The 23148-nt window shown below is 38.0% G+C and overlaps 1 protein-coding gene across 3 annotated transcripts in view; it reads right to left on the bottom strand.

Annotated features, from left to right (window-relative positions):
- Positions 1-12513: 12513 nt before the first annotated feature.
- coro6 (coronin 6) overlaps positions 12514-23148 on the bottom strand; it is a 105475-nt gene continuing 94840 nt past the window's right edge. The window contains exons 9-12 of one of the 3 annotated variants that reach the window (XR_004562686.1): positions 20915-20972; positions 19192-19419; positions 12724-13753; positions 12514-12675 (exon numbers count right to left, since the gene is read on the bottom strand). Coding sequence is in view for 2 of the 3 variants with exons in the window: in XM_034178197.1 (XP_034034088.1) it covers positions 13631-13753; positions 19192-19419; positions 20915-20972 (409 nt within the window). In the remaining variant the exon portion in view is untranslated. Of the gene's footprint in view, positions 13754-19191; positions 19420-20914; positions 20973-23148 lie in introns of all 3 variants that reach the window. The other 2 variants (XM_034178197.1, XM_034178196.1) reach the window with 2 other exon arrangements.

Here is a 23148-nt window from a genome sequence, read left to right as displayed (position 1 = left end):
TATGAAAACGTTATTGTGCTGTTTTGCACCAGTCTTAAGATAACCCTGAGAATGCACATATTATTCAACTTCGTTTTAGCATGCTGGGGTCAGTCTGAACTGGGAGTAAAGAACTGGAGGTTATTTTGACCGTTGTGAATTTATGGCCTTGTGATATGTGATGCTTAGTGTGAAGAACAGGACACTCTAGGCAGATGCAGAACAGATAAGTGCAACAAACGAACGGGATGTGCTGACCTTCGACGATAAGATTAAAGGAAAGAAACTGTTTTTCCTTACAGCTGCACTTATTGACGTATGTGTTTATGTCACGGGAAGAAACTTGTCTTGCGTTGTTCCCCCCACCCTTAGGACAAGTTTCACAATGTGGGTAGGGCTTTCTCCTAATAAAAAGAGTGAGCATGCGCAGCAGTCCTCAGTGCTTTCAGTGGTACTATGTGTACGGACTGTTTGCACTCCTCGCGAGCTAAATTTGACTTTCTGTCTCACTGGTGGTTCTTGACTCTGTTTGTCTTGTTAAAGGTTTTAAGAATGTTTGGAGGAGAAAATACCCAACAGAGCACCTGGTCGTGGCTGGTTTATGGTGAAATGATTTTCTTTCCACTTTCAGATTATGGCCCCACAGTGCTCACTGGAACATTCAGAAGCTTAGAAATCCTTCTGTAACCAGTGCCATCAGTATGTTTTGCAACAATAAAGTGAGGATCTTGAGAGCTCTTCGCTTTTACTCATCATGAGATGTTTCTTGTGTGACACCTTGGTAATAAGACACCTTTTTACAGGCCATCATTTGGGACTGAACCATCTGATATTAATTAGCTTGAACAAGTGGCAGGATTGCTTACTGATCGTTCAGCTGGTGTCTTGGCTTTCCATGCCTTTTTTTGCACCTCCCTGTCTTCAGGTGTTCAATACTTTTTTCATGTCATTTAACATTATTACACAACTTAATTTATGGGCATCTATGATTTTCTTTATGTGTGGATTACTTGGGTTGGTGAAAATTTCATGGCAATAGCACCTTCGGAATATATTTGATTAACAACGGTAACATCTTCAATATTTATTTTACCCACTGTAAATTGCACCAGAATGTCACACCTTTTATCTATCAATCAATTTTATTTATATAGCGCCAAATCACAACAAACAGTTGCTGCAAGGCGCTTTATATTGTAAGGCAAAAGCCATACAACAATTACAGAAAAACCCCAACGGTCAAAACGACCCCCTGTGCGCAAGCACTTGGCGACAGTGGGAAGGAAAAACTCCCTTTTAACAGGAAGAAACCTCCAGCAGAACCAGGCTCAGGGAGGGGCAGTCTTCTGCTGGGACTGGTTGGGGCTGAGGGAGAGAACCAGGAAAAAGACATGCTGTGGAGGGGAGCAGAGATCGATCACTAATGATTAAATGCAGAGTGGTGCATACAGAGCAAAAAGAGAAAGAAACACTCAGTGCATCATGGGAACCCCCCAGCAGTCTAAGTCTATAGCAGCATAACTAAGGGATGGTTCAGGGTCACCTGATCCAGCCCTAACTATAAGCTTTAGCAAAAAGGAAAGTTTTAAGCCTAATCTTAAAAGTAGAGAGGGTGTCTGTCTCCCTGATCTGAATTGGGAGCTGGTTCCACAGGAGAGGAGCCTGAAAGCTGAAGGCTCTGCCTCCCATTCTACTCTTACAAACCCTAGGAACTACAAGTAAGCCTGCAGTCTGAGAGCGAAGGGCTCTATTGGGGTGATATGGTACTACGAGGTCCCTAAGATAAGATGGGACCTGATTATTCAAAACCTTATAAGAAGAATCTTAAATTATATTCTAGAATTAACAGGAAGCCAATGAAGAGAGGCCAATATGGGTGAGATATGCTCTCTCCTTCTAGTCCCCGTTAGTACTCTAGCTGCAGCATTTTGAATTAACTGAAGGCTTTTCAGGGAACTTTTAGGACAACCTGATAATGAATTACAATAGTCCAGCCTAGAGGAAATAAATGCATGAATTAGTTTTTCAGCATCACTCTGAGACAAGACCTTTCTAATTTTAGAGCTACTGCGTAAATGTAAAAAGCAGTCCTACATATTTGTTTAATATGCGCATTGAATGACATATCCTGATCAAAAATGACTCCAAGATTTCTCACAGTATTACTAGAGGTCAGGGTAATGCCATCCACAGTAAGGATCTGGTTAGACACCATGTTTCTAAGATTTGTGGGGCCAAGTACAATAACTTCAGTTTTATGAGTTTAAAAGCAGGAAATTAGAGGTCATCCATGTCTTTGTCTGTAAGACAATCCTGCAGTTTAGCTAATTGGTGTGTGTCCTCTGGCTTCATGGATAGATAAAGCTGGGTATCATCTGCGTAACAATGAAAATTTAAGCAATGCCGTCTAATAATACTGCCTAAGGGAAGCATGTATAAAGTGAATAAAATTGGTCCTAGCACAGAACTCCATAATTAACTTTAGTCTGTGAAGAAGATTCCCCATTTACATGAACAAATTCTAATCTATTAGATAAATATGATTCAAACCACCGCAGCGCAGTGCCTTTAATACCTATGGCATGCTCTAATCTCTGTAATAAACTTTTATGGTCAACAGTATCAAAAGCAGCACGGAGGTCTAACAGAACAAGCACAGAGATGAGTCCACTGTCTGAGGCCATAAGATCATTTGTAACCTTCACTAATGCTGTTTCTGTACTATGATGAATTCTAAAACCCGACTGAAACTCTTCAAATAGACCATTCCTCTGCAGATGATCAGTTAGCTGTTTTACAACTACCCTTTCAAGAATTTTTGAGAGAAAAGGAAGGTTGGAGATTGGCCTATAATTAGCTAAGATAGCTGGGTCAAGTGATGGCTTTTTAAGTAATGGTTTAATTACTGCCACCTTAAAAGCCTGTGGTACATAGCCAACTAATAAAGATAGATTGATCATATTTAAGATCGAAGCATTAAATAGTAGTAGGGCTTCCTTGAGCAGCCTGGTAGGAATGGGGTCTAATAGACATGTTGATGGTTTGGATGAAGTAACTAATGAAAATAACTCATACAGAACAATCTGAGAGAAAGAGTCTAACCAAATACCGGCATCACTGAAAGCAGCCAAAGATAACGATACGTCTTTGGGATGGGTATGAGTAATTTTTCCTCTAATAGTTAAAATTTTATTAGCAAAGAAAGTCATGAAGTCATTACTAGTTAAAGTTAAAGGAATACTCGGCTCAATAGAGCTCTGACTTTGTCAGCCTGGCTACAGTGCTGAAAAGAAACCTGGGGTTGTTCTTATTTTCTTCAATTAGTGATGAGTAGTAAGATGTCCTAGCTTTACGGAGGGCTTTTTTTTATAGAGCAACAGACTCTTTTTCCAGGCTAAGTGAAGATCTTCTAAATTAGTGAGACGCCATTTCCTCTCCAACTTACGGGTTATCTGCTTTAAGCTGCGAGTTTGAGAGTTATACCACGAAGTCAGGCACTTCTGATTTAAAGCTCTCTTTTTCAAAGGAGCTACAGCATCCAAAGTTGTCTTGTTGAGTTGATACTCTATCTCACAGAGTTTAGGTAGCTACTCTGCACTGTGTTGGTATAAGGCATTAGAGAACATAAAGAAGGAATCATATCCTTAAACCTAGTTACAGCGCTTTCTGAAAGACTTCTAGTGTAATGAAACTTATTCCCCACTGCTGGGTAGTCCATCAGAGTAAATGTAAATGTTATTAAGAAATGATCAGACAGAAGGGAGTTTTCAGGGAATACTGTTAAGTCTTTAATTTCCATACCATAAGTCAGAACAAGATCTAAGATATGATTAAAGTGGTGGGTGGACTCATTTACATTTTGAGCAAAGCCAAATGAGTCTAATAATAGATTAAATGCAGTGTTGAGGCTGTCATTCTCATCATCTGTGTGGATGTTAAAATCGCCCACTATAATTATCTTATCTGAGCTAAGCACTAAGTCAGACAAAAGGTCTGAAAATTCACAGAGAAACTCAGTAACGACCAGGTGGACGATAGATAATAACAAATAAAACTGGTTTTTGGGACTTCCAATTTGGATGGACAAGACTAAGAGTCAAGCTTTCAAATGAATTAAAGCTCTGTCTGGGTTTTTGATTAATTAATAAGCTGGAATGGAAGATTGCTGCTAATCCTCCGCCTCGGCCCGTGCTATGAGCATTCTGACAGTTAGTGTGACTCGGGGGTGTTGACTCATTTAAACTAACATATTCATCCTGCTGTAACCAGGTTTCTGTAAGGCAGAATAAATCAATATGTTGATCAATTATTATATCATTTACTAACAGGGACTTAGAAGAGAGAGACCTAATGTTTAATAGACCACATTTAACTGTTTTAGTCTGTGGTGCAGTTGAAGGTGCTATATTATTTTTTCTTTTTGAATTTTTATGCTTAAATAGATTTTTGCTGGTTATTGGTAGTCTGGGAGCAGGCACCGTCTCTACGGGGATGGGGTAATGAGGGGATGGCAGGGGGAGAGAAGCTGCAGAGAGGTGTGTAAGACTACAACTCTGCTTCCTGGTCCCAACCCTGGATAGTCACGGTTTGGAGGATTTAAGAAAATTGGCCAGATTTCTAGAAATGAGAGCTGCTCCATCCAAAGTGGGATGGATGCCGTCTCTCCTAACAAGACCAGGTTTTCCCCAGAAGCTTTGCCAATTATCTATGAAGCCCACCTCATTTTTTGGACACCACTCAGACAGCCAGCAATTCAAGGAGAACATGCGGCTAAACATATCCATAAACATATCCTTTTATCCATAATATCTCTCTAATATGGGAGTTTTGTGCATTGTAGTGTAACATTAATTATTACTGGATTATTTTGTTTAATGCTTTGATTCTGGGGAATTCTGAAGTAGTTTGTCTCATGAGTGTATAAGGGGCAGGACCAACCAAACTAGTAAAGAAAACCACAATTTAAGAAAATGCAGTACTTAATCTTTTGTTAAGCACCTTTCAACTTTATTGTGGTATAGTGAGGCAGCATTTCAAAAACTTGATTTATGGACCTGAATGTACTTTCATAATGCTGACATCTTTTCCAAAAAAAGAAAAAATTAAATGTAAAGGTATCATGTAGTTCTTTAACATAATTTGGGAGATATTTCACCAAAACCAGGTAGTGGTTTGAGACAGGACTGTTTGGACATCCTGTCTAAACTTAGCTGTGACTGTTATAGTAAAGTGGTGACGTCAGTTACTATGGATGTATAGTCTAAAAACTGAGCTAAGTCAAGCTTGATTAATCCTTAGTTTTTCTGTTCAGTCAAGAGTCCAATTTATGTACTGATAGTTAATTCAGTCTAAGATACAACAGGTACGTATAATTATTTTTTTTGTTTGTTTTCATACAGTTCTACATTAAGATTTTTGGATTTAGAATACATTTTCTACTCTTAATTTGTGTAGTCGGGTATTGAAAATGGATGGAATGCTTTCTCAACCTTGGGAAATTTTGTTGAAAACCAGTGGCGGCTGGTGAAAAACAGTCTTGGTGGGGCTGCTGTGCCAATAGATTCCCTTGCCTTGTCCAGTACAGGCATTCAAGTGAACAGTCAGAAAATTACTGCAATTCCACAATAATCATTTCATGTCCTTCTCAAAATCAGCAGTTTTACAGATAAAGTTAACCATTTACAGCTATATTAGGCCCCATTTCTACTTTGGAAAGGAACAGTATCAAATACACAACACTCAAGTTCTTGAGCAAAGAACATTTCACCATTTGACACCAATTACACACAAAGTACACCAAACTGTACTGAACTGCCATTATCTTCAGACAAACAGATCCTGGGGTTCACAATGACACCCCCTTAACAAAATAGAAAATATCACCAAATTTGCACTCTTTCAAAATATGGAAAAATTCTTCAATTGACAAAAGAACATTATGTACATACTACAATGTTCACACCACCTTCAGAGAGAGAGAGAGAGAGAAAATGTGTGTGTGTGTGAGTGAGAGAGAGAGAGAAAAATAAGGTAATATTTTTGTATGAACATTACTGAGTGGAATGGAGGCAAACTAAAGAAGCTTGAAAAACTTAAATAACTTGACTAACTAATAACACCAAAACCTTTAAATTGGTTAAAATTAACAGTGTAGAGGACAAAGCAAATTAAGTATACAAAACCACTTAATTAAATGCGTTGCTAAACTTGGGTTTGTCTGACTATAAGTGTCTTGTGTGAACTCAGTGGCTGAGTTAGAATTTCTTTAAAAAACATGCAAATTGCTATTTTAGGGTTTTGTTTTTAAACTGACCAAATTTGTTTTAGAGTGTGGAATACTCCAAAGAATATTTCACTTCTTTGAACTGATCCTCATAACGTGTAAAGTGAAATCAAAATACCAACATGGCTGCAGCTTTGAACACTGTTACAAACAGCCCCTGCCTCCCCTATCACCATTATAACTGGTCGGCTGTCCCAATAAAGATCACAGCTTTGACCCCCTAAAACAAACAAAAAAACATCATTCGTTCGTTTTATCTTAAATTTTCACCCTCGTTTCCACACCAGGCGCAACATTCGGGAATAAATCCGAGCAGCTCGTCAGCTGACCTGAAGAGGTGGATGTGCTCCTTTCCATCTGCGCAGATCAGCAGCCTCCGTGACGTGTGCGCGCTGAGTGTGAACGAAGCCTGACACGGTTTATAACGAGTCAGACAAACGTCTCTCCTCCAACCGGGATGTGCAGTTGTCATTAAACCACGAGAAAGATCTGATGTGCGCACCTCCATGTGCCTCCAAAAGGATCCCTGCGACACTTTGGTGTCATTGATTTGATTAGTTTTGTCCCGTTTTAAACCTCCGAAGAGTTCTTCAACTTACTCCAGAAAAACACACGGAGCCAAAATAAAAATAAATAAATAAATATAACCCAAACGTGTTCGTCACCATCATCTCTTCCTGACTGACTGACTGAAAGCAGCAGCTGCAGCGCCACGTACGAGTATATCACTGACTGTAGCAATCTAACGTTCGCATTTTTGTAGCAAGGGCGCTTTGAATGAGCGCCCAAGACGAGGAATGAATGATACGTTCTCTGCTTCTGTCGGTGGAAATGCACTGTTGAATGAGAGTCAGCTGGAGGAAGTGTTGTTTTAATCATTTATATTACATGTAGACGCATACTGTTAAGTAAAACTGACAATAATACTTTTTAAATTATATATATATATATATATATATATATATATATATATATATATATATATATATATATATATATATGACTTTTCCCCTCCACATCTAGGAGGGCAGCGCCTGAGCGCCCCCTATGGGCCAGTCGCCACTGTGAAACCTCTAATAAAAACATAAACCAATTCTACGAAATTTTGAAATGTAGTATGTTAATTATTCATAGTTGATCTTGCTATATTGGGTTCAAGAAGATTGTTAGGTTTGAATAGTCTATGATCTTTAGAGATTGGAAATGGCTGACATTAGGAATGCATATCATACAGAACAAGATTTACAGAGCTGAAGGCCAGGGCTTTCAGAATAAAGTCAAAATTTCTGCTTAAAGTTGTGAATTTCAGAAAAATTTTAGTCATAAGTACATTTACACTACCATATTTCAGTATCTATTAATACAACCCCAATTCCAATAAAGGTGGGACATTGTGTAAAATGTAACTAAAAACAGAATACAATAATTTGCAAATTCTCTTCAACCTATATTCAAATGACTACACCACAAAGACAAGATATTTAGTGTTCAAACTGAAACTTTGTGCAAATATTTGCTCATTTTGAAATGGATGCCTGCAACACGTTTCAAAAAAAAAAACTGACAGTGGTATGTTTACCACTGTGTTACATCACCTTCCCTTCTAACAACACTCAATAAGCGTTTGGGAACTGAGGACACTAATTGTTGAAGCTTTGTAGGTGGAATTCTTTCCCATTCTTGCTTGATGTACGACTCCATTGTTGTAGATTGCGCTTCATAATGCGCCACACATTTTCAATGGGCAACAGGTCTGGACTGCAGCCAGGCCAGTCCAGTACCCGCACTCTTACGACGAAGCCACGCTGTTGTAACACGTGCAGAATGTGGATTAGCATTGTCTTGCTGAAATAAGCAGGGACGTCCCTGAAAAAGACGTTGCTTGGATGGCAGCTTGTGTTGTTACAAAACCTGGATGTACCTTTCAGCATTGATGGTGCTATCACAGATGTGTAAGTTGCCCATGCCATGGGCACTAACACACCCCCATACATCACGGATGCTGGCTTTTGAACTTTGCGCTGGTAACAATCTGGATGGTCTTTTTCTCTCTTGTCCGGAGGATACGATGTCCATGATTTCCAAAAACAATTTGAAATATGGACTCATCAGACCACAGCACACTTTTCCACTTTGCGTCTGTCCATTTCAAATGAGCTCGGGCCCAGAGAAAGCAGCTGCGTTTCTGGATGTTGTTGATATATGGCTTTCGCTTTGCATGGTAGAGTTTTAACTTGCACTTGTAGATGTAGTGACGAACTGTGTTAACTGACAATGGTTTTCTGAAGTGTTCCTGAGCCCATGCAGTAAAATCCTTTACACAATGATGTCGGTTTTTAATGCAGTGCCACCTGAGGGATCGAAGGTCGCGGGCATTCAGTGTTAGTTTTCGGCCTTGCAGCTTACATGTAAAAAGTTCTCCAGATTCTCTCCATCTTCTGATGGACTGTAGATGATGGAATCCCTAAATTCCTTGCAATTGAACGTTGAGAAACATTGTTCTTAAACTGTTGGACTATTTTTTTCCATGCAGTTGTTCAAAGTGGTGATCCTCGCCCCATCTTTGCTTGTGAACAGCTGAGCCTTTTGGGAATGCTCCTTTTATACCCAATCATGACACTTACCTGTTTCCAATTACGTGTTCTTTGAGTATTCATCAACTTTCCCAGTCTTTTGTTGCCCCGTCCCAACTTTTTTGAAGCGTGTTGCAGGCATTAATTTCAAAATGAGCAAATATTTGCACAAAAACAAAGTTTATCAGTTTGAACTTTAAATATCTCGTCTTTGTGACGTATTCAGTTGAATATAGGTTGAAGAGGATTTGAAAATCATTGTATTCTGTTTTTTACATTTCACACAACATCCCAATTTCATTGGAATTGGGGTTGTACATGATTGTTCTATTGAAAGTTGTAAACTTCCTTTCAAAGTATTTGCACCTGGGAATGTTCCTGAGCCTGGTTTGGTCAGTGCACAATCTATTAAACCTGTCTGCCCTGTGTAAGCTAGGTCAAACTTCTGCTCCCCCTGCCCCCCACCCTCTAAAATCTTTGCTTTTTAGAGCGAAACTGCTCTCTATTCGGACCTCAAAAGCTAAGCAGATTAGGTCCTGATTAGTAGTTGATGGGAGACCTCCCAGAAAAACCAGGGGCTGTGGAGGTTTTTCCAGGTGACACTGGAGCTATCAGGAAGAGCATCCGCTTGAAAAAGTGCCAAATTCCAGTGCAACTCTGTACTGGATCTGCTGTACCAACCCTGTGCAAAGTGTGATTTCTTAGACTGAATACCAAAGTCAGCTCCCACAGACTTGAGACTTTGGTGTGTAAGAATTTAGGGCCGTCCCACAATGCACTTAGAACTGCCGCAGAGATACTGAAGGAAAAGTTTGCAAATGAAGTGAAAAATGTATCAAGCAAGTTTAAGTGCTAATAAGCTAGCATCTTAAAAAAAAAAAAAGTTGGCAGTTATAGTGCATTTCCCTCAGGTGACAAGTACATGAGCTTTTTTTTTTTTTTTTTTTGTAGTTCATTTAGCAGCCACAGGACAATAAGACACATTTATGCATTTTGACCAGGCAGACACATTAGCTTCCAAGGTAACTGGCTGGGAGTAAAAGTCTGGAATCTTAATTGTAGCCACAGTCTACTACACCCTCGGTACAGGATACTAAACATGGAACAGAATTCAAAGTGCAGATTGCCAGCTTTAATTTGAAGGTATCCAAATTCAGTGTCTGAGTTGGAACACTTTTTTTTTTTTTTTTGCCCTGAGACAAACTGTAGCAAACTAGCCACTGGATTCCTCATCTATGTGTGCGGCGCATGAACAGATGTACTCAGCTTCTCTTTGTTGTTCTGATGTTGGGCACTGAGATGTTTAAAAACTAATTCCATATCCATAGACAAGCATAAGTGTTTAGGAAAGTGAGTAAAGGTCATAATCTTGAATTGCTTTTATTTCCATACACACAGATGCATTGGGAACACTGCACAAATTTGCTACTTTACAGAAAGTGAAGATAAAGTAACACTGTTCAAAAACAAAAAAGGTATCTGCATTTTTCTCTACAAACTTGTTCACTGTATAAACTGAAAAATGCTTGATTTATCTTTCCTGTGAATCACTAGTTGTATAACCACTGTTTCTGAGAACTACTTCACATCTGTGTTGCATGGAGTCGACCAACTTCTGGCAGCTGTGAACAGATATTCCAGCCCATGATGATTGGGCTACATTCCACAATTCCTCTGCATTTCTTGGTTTTGCCTCAGACAACATTTTTGATGTCACCCCACACATTTTCTATTTGATTAATGTCCGGGGATTGGGCTGGCCACTCATAACAATCTTGTTGGATTAGAACCAAGACCACAAAATGTTGTGCCATTTCTCTTTAGGCCAGTCAGCGTGTTCTTTGGCAAATTGTCACCTCTTCAGCACATTATTTTTTTTTTTTTCCCCCCCCAGCAGTGGGACATAGTGGGGCTTCTTGTCCATAACTTGGCTTCACATAGGTGTCTAATTGTTACAGTACTCATAGATAACTTTCAACTTTCTTGATCACCCTGGAGCTTATTGGTTGAGCCTTTGCCATCCTGGCTCTTCTTTGATCCATTTGAATTGCAGTTGGTTGCCATTTTAATGTATTTAAGACTTTAGCTGAGCAGCCTTTCATTTTCCACAATGTCTGGAACAACCTCTTTTACTCAGATTTTCAGAGAAATACAATACTAACAATTACTAAATTGTAAGTATTTTTGTTGAATCCCCTTAAAGATGAAAGTCTGCACTACAAGCACATCTTTCATTCTTTCCTCCATTTGCTAATTTCATCCTTAAATAAGGGTCCCAGCAATAATTGTAGACACTGCAATTTTTTTTAACAGTCCAGTCTGTTTTAGAATAGATTGCCCTTTGACATTCTACAAAACGTACAATGATATTGGGAAAGAGTCTCCATTTTTCTGGGCAGACAGATCAAGTAAAAAAAAAAAGTATAAATGGTTAAGTATAAAATCCTACAGGGCAGTGCAATGAAAATCTCTATGTACAAATATGATTGTATTGCACAGGATTAATACATATTGAGGTAGTATGAAGCAGAGCAGCAGTGAGAGTGATACATATGTTGCACATTCTACCTTCTATGGCCACGGGTCATTACATGTGAGTGTTCACGGTCAGAGCACAAACCAAACATGAAGTTAAAGGAATTGTCTGTAGACCTCCAAGACAGGATTGTCTCAAGGCACAATTCTGATTAGTTGATTGCTGCAAAAATGGCTGTCCTTCTGGAAAGGTTCTCCTCTTCACAGAAGAATGCTGTTGATACAATACAGTGAAATATATATATATATTAAAAAAAACAATGTTTTGGAATAGAATGTACAGTATTCCACGTGCATTTGCACATATGGACATAAGCACTTTAAAGGATTTCAAGCTTTTGAAGAACACGTTTGAGAAACTCACATGAAACAAGATCTGCAAAAGAACTGTGAACCTGCAGATTCCACATTCGGTCAGCAGTTTTCTTTACACAAGCTTGTGATCTGTTTGGATACTATAACAACAAATGTGACATTTAAAAAAAACAAAACTTTATTGTCACAATGTATCTAATGTTTTACAGAACATAACATTTTCCGATACGTAGTCACTATTTACATTGTGAAAAGTTTAGACATATTTAGACTGGACATCAACTGACAGAGGTGGATACATGCATATGTTGAAAATGTAAGTATTTATTCAGTGACCATTTTTGTAAATTTTCCTCTGTACAACAAATTACTTTCCCCTCGTTTTAGAGTTTACTTTTAAAGTACATTTTATGAGAAATTTACTTTTGATACTTAAGTACAATCAATTTCAGATACTTTAAGACTTTTACTCAAGTAATATTTTTAAAGTAGACTTTAACTTTTACCAAAGTAATTTTATGGTAAGATACTTGTACATACACTCAAGTATCACTTTGAGGTACTCGATACAAGACTGTTAATTAGTGATGTAAATGAAGTCCAAGGCATTCAGTGGCTTCAATGTTCATGTATCCATCCGCTGACTTGCTGAAAGAAAGCAGGCAGTAAAAGTGACCTGTCTTGACAATAATGCTCGTATGTAATTTGTCTACCTATGGGCTACAAAAATGGAGGGACTTTAAAAATTGCTGAAATTCCTAAATTGTTGGTATTTTTGTTAAACCCCCTTAAAGATGAAAGTCTGCACTACAAGCACATCTTTCATTCTTTCTTCCATTTTAACTCCATAATGGTCTGTGTCCAGAGTCAACATTGTACAAATGGTCACTGTGCAAATACGTACAGACCTGTGTTTTGGTGGCAGTGTGTTTTGTTTCTCAGTAGTCTCTAAGATTACTTTTACCTTGTTGTTTGATTTTAATCCTTTAACTTTCTTGAGTCATCACCAGCTCTTGTTCCAGTGACCGCCAGCACGACATTTTCAATCTCATTAATCTAACCAGTCCTTATTAATTAAATAAATGTGACAAGCTTTTCAAAAATTGGTGTCTGCAACCTTTTGATTGGCTGACACACCTGATTTAAGAGTCTGTGGTGGGGAGTTAGAAGAGACTGATTGGGGCAGTGCCTGGAGTCCTCTGGAACCATCGCTATAAACCAACTCTCAAAACTTGCACATGTGCTTCACAATCCTGTTCTTTCCAAGTCAGTTTTTATGAAAAAAACATTAAAGATACATTCATTTTATCCAAGAATATGGATGATGTAGAACCAGCAATTGCATAGTATGTCAACTTAACTGCACAAATTTGTTGAATTCTGAGTTTTGCAATTATATTCAACCTATTTGAATCACAAAGTCTACATTGCCCAAACTGAGCCAAGTCCCAACACAAGACGTCCACAATCCAACAATTGAAATTTCCTCGCCGTCGCCAAAGGGATCCTGTGGTGGTGTAGAAGTAGAAAGCATTGCTTTCCACATAATGGAAATGTTTGAAGGCGTATTGAAAATCTTTAAAACTAATCCCGCCAACCAAAACAGTAACAAAAGAAAGAAACCATCTTGTCAGACAGTAATCACAAAAAGGAAAGCATTACTTCAGAAAAAGCAAAATTCCAAACATTTCTCCATAGACGACAAACTTTATCCAGTCAGGTGGCTGTAATCTGCATTTAACAGCAACATATGTATTGTTAAGCATCTTTTTGTTGATATCTTAAGAGAAAAGTGTGTCAGATTTACATTCTTAGAAAACGTACCTTTATAAGGCCAAAACAGTTACAGGATGAAAGGGTACTTCCTTTTCTACACAAGGGAAATGAATTTCTATAATAATCTGAAATCCAGACCAGTAAATCGGTGGGTGTGTTTAGATTCATATCAAGTAGTACCATTAGTGAACTGGGACAACTTATTCTCCAAGGCACAGATCCTGTTCTCTTGAGATAAAACAGTGGCCTTCAGGTTCTGAATCTCTTCCAGCAGCCTCTCGAGCAACTGCGGCTAAAGAGAGGGGAGAAGGGAGAATACCGAGAAATAGTAGGTATGAATAGTTTCGTAAGGTCAGTTCCACTGATACCACCACTGTAACTGAGGCAATCTGCCAGCCACTAATATGCTCACAAGCCATTTGTTATGAAAACCACCCAGTCTGCATACACAAAGCCAAAAAAAAAAGGTTATCACACACCATAACCAAAGCTAGCTGCAAAGCTGTCAGCCTTAGCTTGTTTGGTAATGGCAAAATGGAGGGGGTGCTCAGGGTTCATTTGTCCTACCTAGGTCACCACAAAACTCCATCTCATATTTCTGTAACCGCAAAACACAGCAGCTTGGCTTATTCTACAACCCCTGGCAAAAATTATGGAATCACCGGCCTCGGAGAATGCTCATTCAGTTGTTTAATTTTGTAGAAAAAAAAAGCAGATCACAGACATGACACAAAACTAAAGTCATTTCAAATGGCAACTTTCTGGCTTTAAGAAACACTATAAGAAATCAAGAAAAAAAAATTGTGGCAGTCAGTAACGGTTACTTTTTTAGACCAAGCAGAGGAAAAAATATAGATTCACTCAATTCTGAGGAAAAAAAAAATGATGGAATCATGAAAAACAAAAGAACGCTCCAACACATCACTAGTATTTTGTTGCACCACCTCTGGCTTTTATAACAGCTTGCAGTCTCTGAGGCATGGACTTAATGAGTGACAAACAGTACTCTTCATCAATCTGGCTCCAACTTTCTCTGATTGCTGTTGCCAGATCAGCTTTGCAGGTTGGAGCCTTGTCATGGACCATTTTCTTCAACTTCCAAAGATTTTCAATTGGATTAAGATCCGGACTATTTGCAGGCCATGACATTGACCCTATGTGTCTTTTTGCAAAGAATGTTTTCACAGTTTTTGCTCTATGGCAAGATGCATTATCATCTTGAAAAATGATTTCATCATCCCCAAACATCCTTTCAATTGATGGGATAAGAAAAGTGTCAAATATCAATGTAAACTTGTGCATTTATTGATGATGTAATGACAGCCATCTCCCCAGTGCCTTTACCTGACATGCAGCCCCATATCATCAATGACTGGAAATTTACATGTTCTCTTCAGGCAGTCATGTTTATAAATCTCATTGGAACGGCACCAAACAAAAGTTCCAGCATCATCACCTTGTCCAATGCAGATTCATCACTGAATATGACTTTCCCATTGTAACCTTGTTTTTTTCTGTTTAGGTGTTAATGATGGCTTTCGTTTAGCTTTTCTGTATGTAAATCCCATTTCCTTTAGGCGGTTTCTTACAGTTCGGTCACAGACGTTGGCTCCAGTTTCCTCCCATTCGTTCCTCATTTGTTTTATTGTGCATTTTCGATTTTTGAGACATATTGCTTTAAGTTTTCTGTCTTGACGCTTTGATGTCTTCCTTGGTCTACCAGTATGTTTGCCTTTAACAACCTTCCCATGTTTGTATTTGGTCCAGAGTTTAGACACAGCTGACTGAACAACCAACATCTTTTGCAACATTGCATGATGATTTACCCTCTTTTAAGAGTTTGATAATCCTCTCCTTTGTTTCAATTGACATCTCTCGTGTTGGAGCCATGATTCATGTCAGTCCACTTGGTGCAACAGCTCTCCAAGGTGTGATCACTCCTTTTTAGATGCAGACTAACGAGCAGATCTGATTTGATGGAGGTGTTAGTTTTGGGGATGAAAATTTACAGGGTGATTCCATAATTTATTCCCCAGAATTGAGTGATTCCATATTTTTTCCCTCTGCTTGGTCTAAAAAAGTAACCGTTACTGACAGCCACAATTTTTTTTTTCCTGATTTCTTATAGTGTTTCTTAAAGCCAGAAAGTTGCCATTTGAAATTACTTTATTTTTGTTAGTTTAACAGTGTTATTATTCGTTTGTTTTGTTTTTGTACTTCAATTGGTTTAATGAGTTTAATTAAGTGTTATGTTGCCATTACCATGAGTGAGTTGTCATATAACCGTTATGAAACGTGTACTGCATTTGATGTCTTCTGCCACAGTCTCTATGGGTGTGTCAAATTAAAAGAACCTGCCTGTAGCAGAATGTAGAAAAGATAAAAAAAATAAATAAAAAAAACTCTCCCTGCATGCGTATAAATTCAATCATAGACAAACTGGAGAGCTGGCATTTGCTGTTTGGTATGCTTATGTATTTAGGGTCAAAGATGAACACTGCCAAAACGGAATGTTGATAGTACTAATATTTTTGGAGAAACTATGGACATTAGCTAAAAACACTGAACAATGTGATAATTGCATTCTGGACTCACACGTTATTCTAGCAGGGGGCAGTAAGTCACCTACAGTGAGGAAAATAAGTATTTGAACAACCTGCGATTTTGCAAGTTCTCCCACTTAGAAATCATGGAGGGATCTGAAATTTTCATCTTAGGTGCATGAAAATTCAGTAAGATATATCTTATATATTATATTTCAATTCTAAGGTGGAACTATGCCAGTATACAAAGGTATATCTACATAGCTAAAAAGGAAGAGTAAAATAGGAGAGTAGAAAAGAGTAGAGTAGAGCCACTTAGGTGCCTGGTCTTGAGAACCAGCATGTCCACAGAGAGACAATCTAAAAAAAAAAACAAAGTCCGGAAATCACAATGTATGATTTTTTTAATAATTTATTTGTATGTTACTGCTGCAAATAAAGTATATGAACACCTGTGAAAATCAGTGTTAATGTTTGGTACAGTAGCCTTTGTTTGCAATTACAGACGTCAAATGTTTCCTGTAGTTTTTCCACACACTGCAACAGGGATTTTGGTCCACTCCTCCATACAGATCTTCTCCAAATCTTTCAGGTTTGGAGTTTCAGCTCCCTCCAAAGATTTTCTATTGAGTTCAGGTCTGGAGACTGGCCAGGCCACTCCAGGACCTTGAAATGCTTCTTACAGAGCCCCTCCTTAGTTGCCCTGGCTGTGTGTTTGAGGTCACTGTCATGCTGGAAGACCCAGCCATGACTCATCTTCAATGCTCTTACTGAGGGAAAGAGGTTGTTTGCCAAAATTTCACAATACATGACCCCATCCATCCTCCCTTCAATACGGTGCAGTCCTCCTGTCCCCTTTGCAGAAGAGCACCCCCAGAGTATGATGTTTCCACCCCCATGCTTCACGGTTTGTGATGGTTTTCTTGGGGTTGTACTCATCCTTTAAACATGGTAAGTGGAGTCCAAAAAGCTCTATTTTGGTCTCATCTGACCACATGACCTTCTCCTATGCCTCCTCTGGATCATCCAGATGGTCACTGGTGAACTTCAAACAGGCCTGGACATGTGCTGGCTTGAGCAGGGGGACCTTGCTGCTCTACAGGATTTTAAAACATGACAGCATCATGTGTTACTAATGTAACCTTTGTGACTGTGGTCCCAGCTCTCTTCAGGTCACTGACCAGATCGTCCTGTGTAGTTCTGAGCTTTCTCAGAATCATCCTAGATTGACAGTCATCTTGTGTTTCTTCTACTTTCTAATAAATAATCATAACAGTTGTTGTCTTCTACCACACTGCTTGCCTGTTGTCCTGTAGTCCATCCCAGCCTTGTGCAGGTCTACAGTTTTGTCCCTGGTGTCCTTAGACAGCTGTTTGGTCTTGGCTATGGTGGACAGGTTGGAGTGTGATTGACTGAGTGTGTGAACAGGTGTCTTTTATACAGGTAACAAGTTCAAACAGGTGCAATTAATACAGGTAAAGAGTGCAGAATAAGAGGGCTTCTTAAAGAAAAATTAACAGGTCAGAGAATTCTTGCTGGTTGCTAGGTGTAACATACAAATAAATTACAAAAAAAAAAAAAAAAAAAATTCATACACTGTGATTTCCGGATTTTCTTTCTTTTTTTTTTAGATTATGTCTCACAGTGGACATGCACCTAAGATGAAAATCTCAGACCCCTCCATGATTTCTAAGTGGGAGAACTTGCAAAACCGCAGGGTGTTCAAATACTTATTTTCCTGACTGTATATATTAAAAAGCATGTGCGCGTGATTTTATTTATGTATTTACGTTGAACTTACTAAAGTAATTGTAAAATATGCTATAAATACATGGATGACAAGAAAGGGAAACACTTATTTCCACTGTGGTCCATTTAAATATCAAATGACAAAATAGAAGTAACAATAACATAAAATATAATAAAACTGATAATAATAGTCTGTATTATAATAGCCAAGTGGCCTCCGCATGCGTGCGTATGGTTTCAATCATGGGGAAACGGGGGGAGCTGACATTTGCTATTTGGTTTGCTTATGTATTTTTTTGGTTAGGGATGAATGCCATGAAAACGGAAAGTTATATTTTTAGAGAAATTAGTGATATTATCTAACAGCGAACAATGGATATTGTGCTGCACTGTACCATGGGAGTTCAGTGTTTTGGGGTTTAACATGTGGTTCATGTTAGTTTAACAGTGTTAGTGTTATTCATTTACTGTCTTTTTGTACTTCAAATGGTTTAGTCAGTTTAGTTAATTGTCATGTTGCCATTACCATGAGTGAAAAGGGTAGTGCGTATGAGGTCTTCCATCACGTCTCCATTTGTGGGTGTACAAAAATAACTGTGTGCGTGCATGTAATTTGGAACACGGACAAACTGGGGAGAGCTGACATTTGCCGTTTGGTATGCTTATGTATTTTAGGTCAAGGATGAACGCTGTGAAAATGGAAAGTTGATAGGACTAATATTTGTGGAGAAACTACAGATATTCGCTAAAAACACTTGAACAATGTGATACTTATATCTGGACTCGCATCATTCCAGCAGAGGGCAGTAAGTCATCTATATATTAAAAGCATGCGCACATGCATTATATTGTTTAGTAAGTTCAAGTACATAATATAATTGTAAATATATGTTAAAAATACATGGATGACACAAGAAAGTGAGAACATTTATTTCCATTGTGGTCAATTTAAAAATCAAATGACAAAATAGAAGTAATAATAAAATATAATATTAATAGTGTGTATATGATAAGGACCTAAACAATTTATAAATACAATAAGACAGTAAATTAACAGGAAAAAAAATGTAATCAACAGGAAATTAAAGGCCTGAGTTCTTCTAAAAACTGTTGAGGTCTAAGGTTCTAAAAACAGTCTGGACTCACTCGTTATTCCAACTCATAGAAACTTTGTATAATTTATTGTAAAGCAGCTGGTAACTTAATATGAGCTGGAAAGACCTGTCATCTACACGACAGACGACATCACCTGGTTCTCTCTATTGTTATAAACAATTCAAACATTTTTTCCTGCAGTGTGGCTTGTTACATGGTCTTGGAGTTTGCACAGTGAAAGCAATTAAACATCATACTGATCATTTGTGAACAAACCAACAGTTCATATGCACAAGATAAAAATAATCTAACATTAAATTGAAGACACTACATGTAAACTTACTGGCAGGCTGTTTGTGTCACAAGTGGAGATGCTACGTTGAGTGGTGGGTCTGGAACCCAAGACGTTCTTTTTAGCCACTTTGAGTTCTCGGCTCTTGGGTGGCATATAGCCCTCTTTCATAGACATCAAAATTGGGTCTTCATCGCGGCCCTCCAGCCACTCCTCAGGCTCCATGGCTGGTTCAGGTCCTGCTGTATCTGGGTACAGGTCATCCTGGAAGAGGTCCGACTGCAATAGATTTGACAAGGAAAATATGGAATGCCAGCTTTTTTTTGTGGTGGTGTTGAAAGAAAATGCACTGTGAAGACTGAGGTCACTATTAAAAAGAAATAAATAAAGCATGTTATTCAGTACAAGTGATAAATCTGTGAGCTCGATTGCTTCAACACAAAAATAATGTGCTTGAGCTTTAAAAAACAAAACACCGATTTTAGTTATTAACAGTCACCAGTTTCATGGTGATGCGGCAGAGAGAAGGATTTGATATTTCTGCAACATTTTGAACGGAAGGCACATGGTAGACTTGAGCCTAGATTTATTTTATTTTTTTGTATACAAATTCAGAGGTGCAGAAGACAAAAGCTGCACTATGCACTAAAGCCCAAATCACATATTAGTTTGCCTTTCACAAATACGTATGTTGGCACCAGTGTTATTTTTTCAATGCAAACTTTTATTTTGCTGAATAAACAATGTATAAAAACACGGTGACCATTAGAAATGGTGTCATTATATAGTTTGTCCAACAGAGAGCACTCCATTGGCATAATTTACAGTGCCAATCAAAAGGCCTCAGGTACAATTTTTTTGTCCTAAGGGTTTGATAAAGTGTTAGGAATCATTGAATATATTATACAAATAATGAATGTTTATGAGTGCAACGGTAAGAATCGTTCACCACGTGATATTCTTTCCATTGCACTAATGAAAAAACATTTGTTTTATGAGTATATAATGCCTAAAACAGATCCTTGTTATTTCATATTTTATTTATTTCTAAACAAGAGAAAAGGGACTTGTGCCCTTCCTGGTCCTACGGTGTCCACTAAAGCTCTGTAGCGAGACAGAGATGCCTCATCTCACCCAAGTGTCATCTGATGAAGCCTGCTGTGCCCCAGTGGCACCCTGCAAGCCCCGAGCTGTGGCGGGGTCAACCCAGCTTTCGTGGCTCTGCCTCCAGCAAACACTGCTTTCTCAGGACCCCCGACTCGCTCAAGTCCCCTCTGTGCATCCAGCCTTCCTATCCGTTAGCCAGTGAGTCTGGGCACTGTGCTGGGCCTGGCTGCTGTTTTTAAAATAAGTGCTGTCACCACTAGCTAGTGTGAGTGCGCGGTGGTCATGGCATGCGATAGCACAAAAAGTATAGGACCAAACTTGCACGGTAAATGAAACACAATGGCAAATAGTATGAATGATGCATATCATGTGACATACAAACCACCAATCAAATGGCAAGGATCGATTTAAGCATTATATACATTCCAATATCCATCCAGCTATGTATCTTTTTTTTTTTATTTACTTTGTCATGTTGTGGAGATTATTTTAATGGAATTTAAATGGCATTTTAATAAATAAATAAAAATTCTTCTTTTAATTTGATGTCAGAAAAATTTAAGTGTGTGAAAACTGACTGGTTCACAGCACTGTATTCAAGAAGTGTTCATGGAAAATATGAAGTTGAGTGAACACATTTGCTTGTGATGAGTGAGTGTGGACTTGCTTTTCTTGGCACAGTCATTGTGATGGGCTCACACTTCTTGTCATGGAGCTTGTATAACCTAAGAGATTAAAAATGGGGGGGGGGGGGAGATTAAGATTAAAATTTGTCAATAATTGATGCAGCATCAGTGAAAGTCTGCATCCCACAACTAGGAAACAGAAAATGCCTTTTCTCTTACACTATAACTGACACCTTTTCAATGGTACAGTGCTCCAAAAGTAAACCTTTTTAGAAGTGGATTCAGAAGCTGCCAACAGAACAATCTGGACTAAACCTGTGGTCTTAGTTACTCAGTGTTGTATAAAGTTCAGGAAAAATCACACTTAAGTACAAGTACAGATACCCATTAAAAAAAATGACTTTGGTAGAAGTTCAAGTAACCGATTGAAATGCTACTCAAGTAAAAGTCTTAAAGTATCTAGTATTTATTGTACTTAAGTATGACAAGTAATGTACAACTAAATGTACTCAAGTATTGAAAGTAAAAGTACAAGTAAATGTTAATCAAAAACGGACTGATTTTTTTTTATATAAAGTTTATCTAGGCTTGTAAATGACTGGTAGTATTAGTCAAAATACTGAAAATTGTGTCATCACACAAAAACACTTAAGAAACAAGGTTTGAAAACCTAAACGAGAGTAGGCTACTCACTAGGTGTTCACAGGAAACATTTATTTCTATATGTATTTATTTATTTTCATTGTTACATGGTTTTATCTTTTCTGTTGTGTTTTGTTTCATTAGGTTCTTTTTGTCTTTCTCTAAAATTGTATTGTAACATTATTAGTCTATTATTATTGACTATTATTGTCTATAATGTAGACTATTATTGTTGTTGCCATTATTAATATATGAATAAAAATAAATTTGAAAAATTACAATTTGACTCTTTTACGACAACGAACACTGAGCCATTAATTATACAGAAAACAAATCAACACAAACGTGCTGATGCAAACAGCCTAATGCTAACTTTAACATTGAAAACACCATAGACATGCTAATGCATTAGCATCGATCCTGTTTTAAGTTATAAAATACATCTATCAACTGTTTCGGAAGACCATAACAGGTCGGTTTAACATAAAAATATTAAATATTACTCACAGACATACGCTGTTCAGGTTTTAGCGAGGAAAAATTAGGATAAAGTGAAATATAGCAATCAATCCACGAATCGTAGATCAAAGCACTGCTTCGACCTGCGAATCATTGCTTTGATTGGTTCAAGGTTCAAAGCAAAGCCGCGCTGCAGAAAAGTTGATTACATACCCGCTGCAGGTCTGTAATCAATGTAGAGAAATTATCATTTTCCTGACAAACACCCCCCAAGTGCGCAACTGCAAAAAAAAAAAAAAAAAAAAAAAAAAGCCTATCGGACATGCCTCATGACAAACCGGCCTGACTACGTTGCAGTCACTAGCTGTCTCTGGGTGAAAACAACTTTTTTCGTGTGTGTGTGTTTTTTGCAACGAGTAATGGCATGGCGCATAGAAAATGTATCGAGTAGAAGTATGCAATTAAGGTCAGAAATGTAGTGAAGTAAAAGTGAAAGTAAGCTGAATTAAAAAAAAAAACTCAAGTACAAAGTCTCCCAAAACGTACTTAAGTACAGTAGTGAAGTATTTTTACTTCGTTACTATACAACACTGTTATTTAACCTCCTGAATCTTAAAAGTACTCACAAAAATAAACTATAATGATTTTAAAGTAAGGTCAGCTTTCCATTGTTGATTTTTGCTTCCCTGGTTCAAAAATAAGGAAATTGGGCCCAAATGTCCACAACAGCTGTCTAAAGGTGTGCGTCAGTGTCATACATGATTATTCACCAGGTTACCGTCAATTATAAATGCCATTTATTCAATGCAGTAACATGACATAGGAGCTGCTGGGCGTGCTCACTACAGCACTGTGCATAGTCAGTTTCATCATAAAAAGAGGTTACAACAACGCTCACCTGTATCATTAACATCTGAAACTGTCTTCTGCTGAACAGCCCAGCGTACCTTTCATGGGATTATGGCTCAGTTATATTTCAAAAGGATATTTAAAGAGGTCAGCAAACAGTGAGGTGTATGAACACTGAACCACTGAACAGTGTCACTGATCACAAAACCCACAGATTAGAAAATGTATAAGATCAGCAAAAAAGGGGATATTATTGTATTATACCTACTTCTTTCCCCTCCAGTCATACCTCTAATAGCCATACTTTCTCACTTTTTAACTCAAG

The sequence above is a fragment of the Thalassophryne amazonica genome, chromosome 9 (assembly GCF_902500255.1).
Source record: "Thalassophryne amazonica chromosome 9, fThaAma1.1, whole genome shotgun sequence".
NCBI classification, from domain to species: domain Eukaryota; kingdom Metazoa; phylum Chordata; class Actinopteri; order Batrachoidiformes; family Batrachoididae; genus Thalassophryne; species Thalassophryne amazonica.
This window is presented reverse-complemented; position numbering and strand designations above follow the sequence as displayed.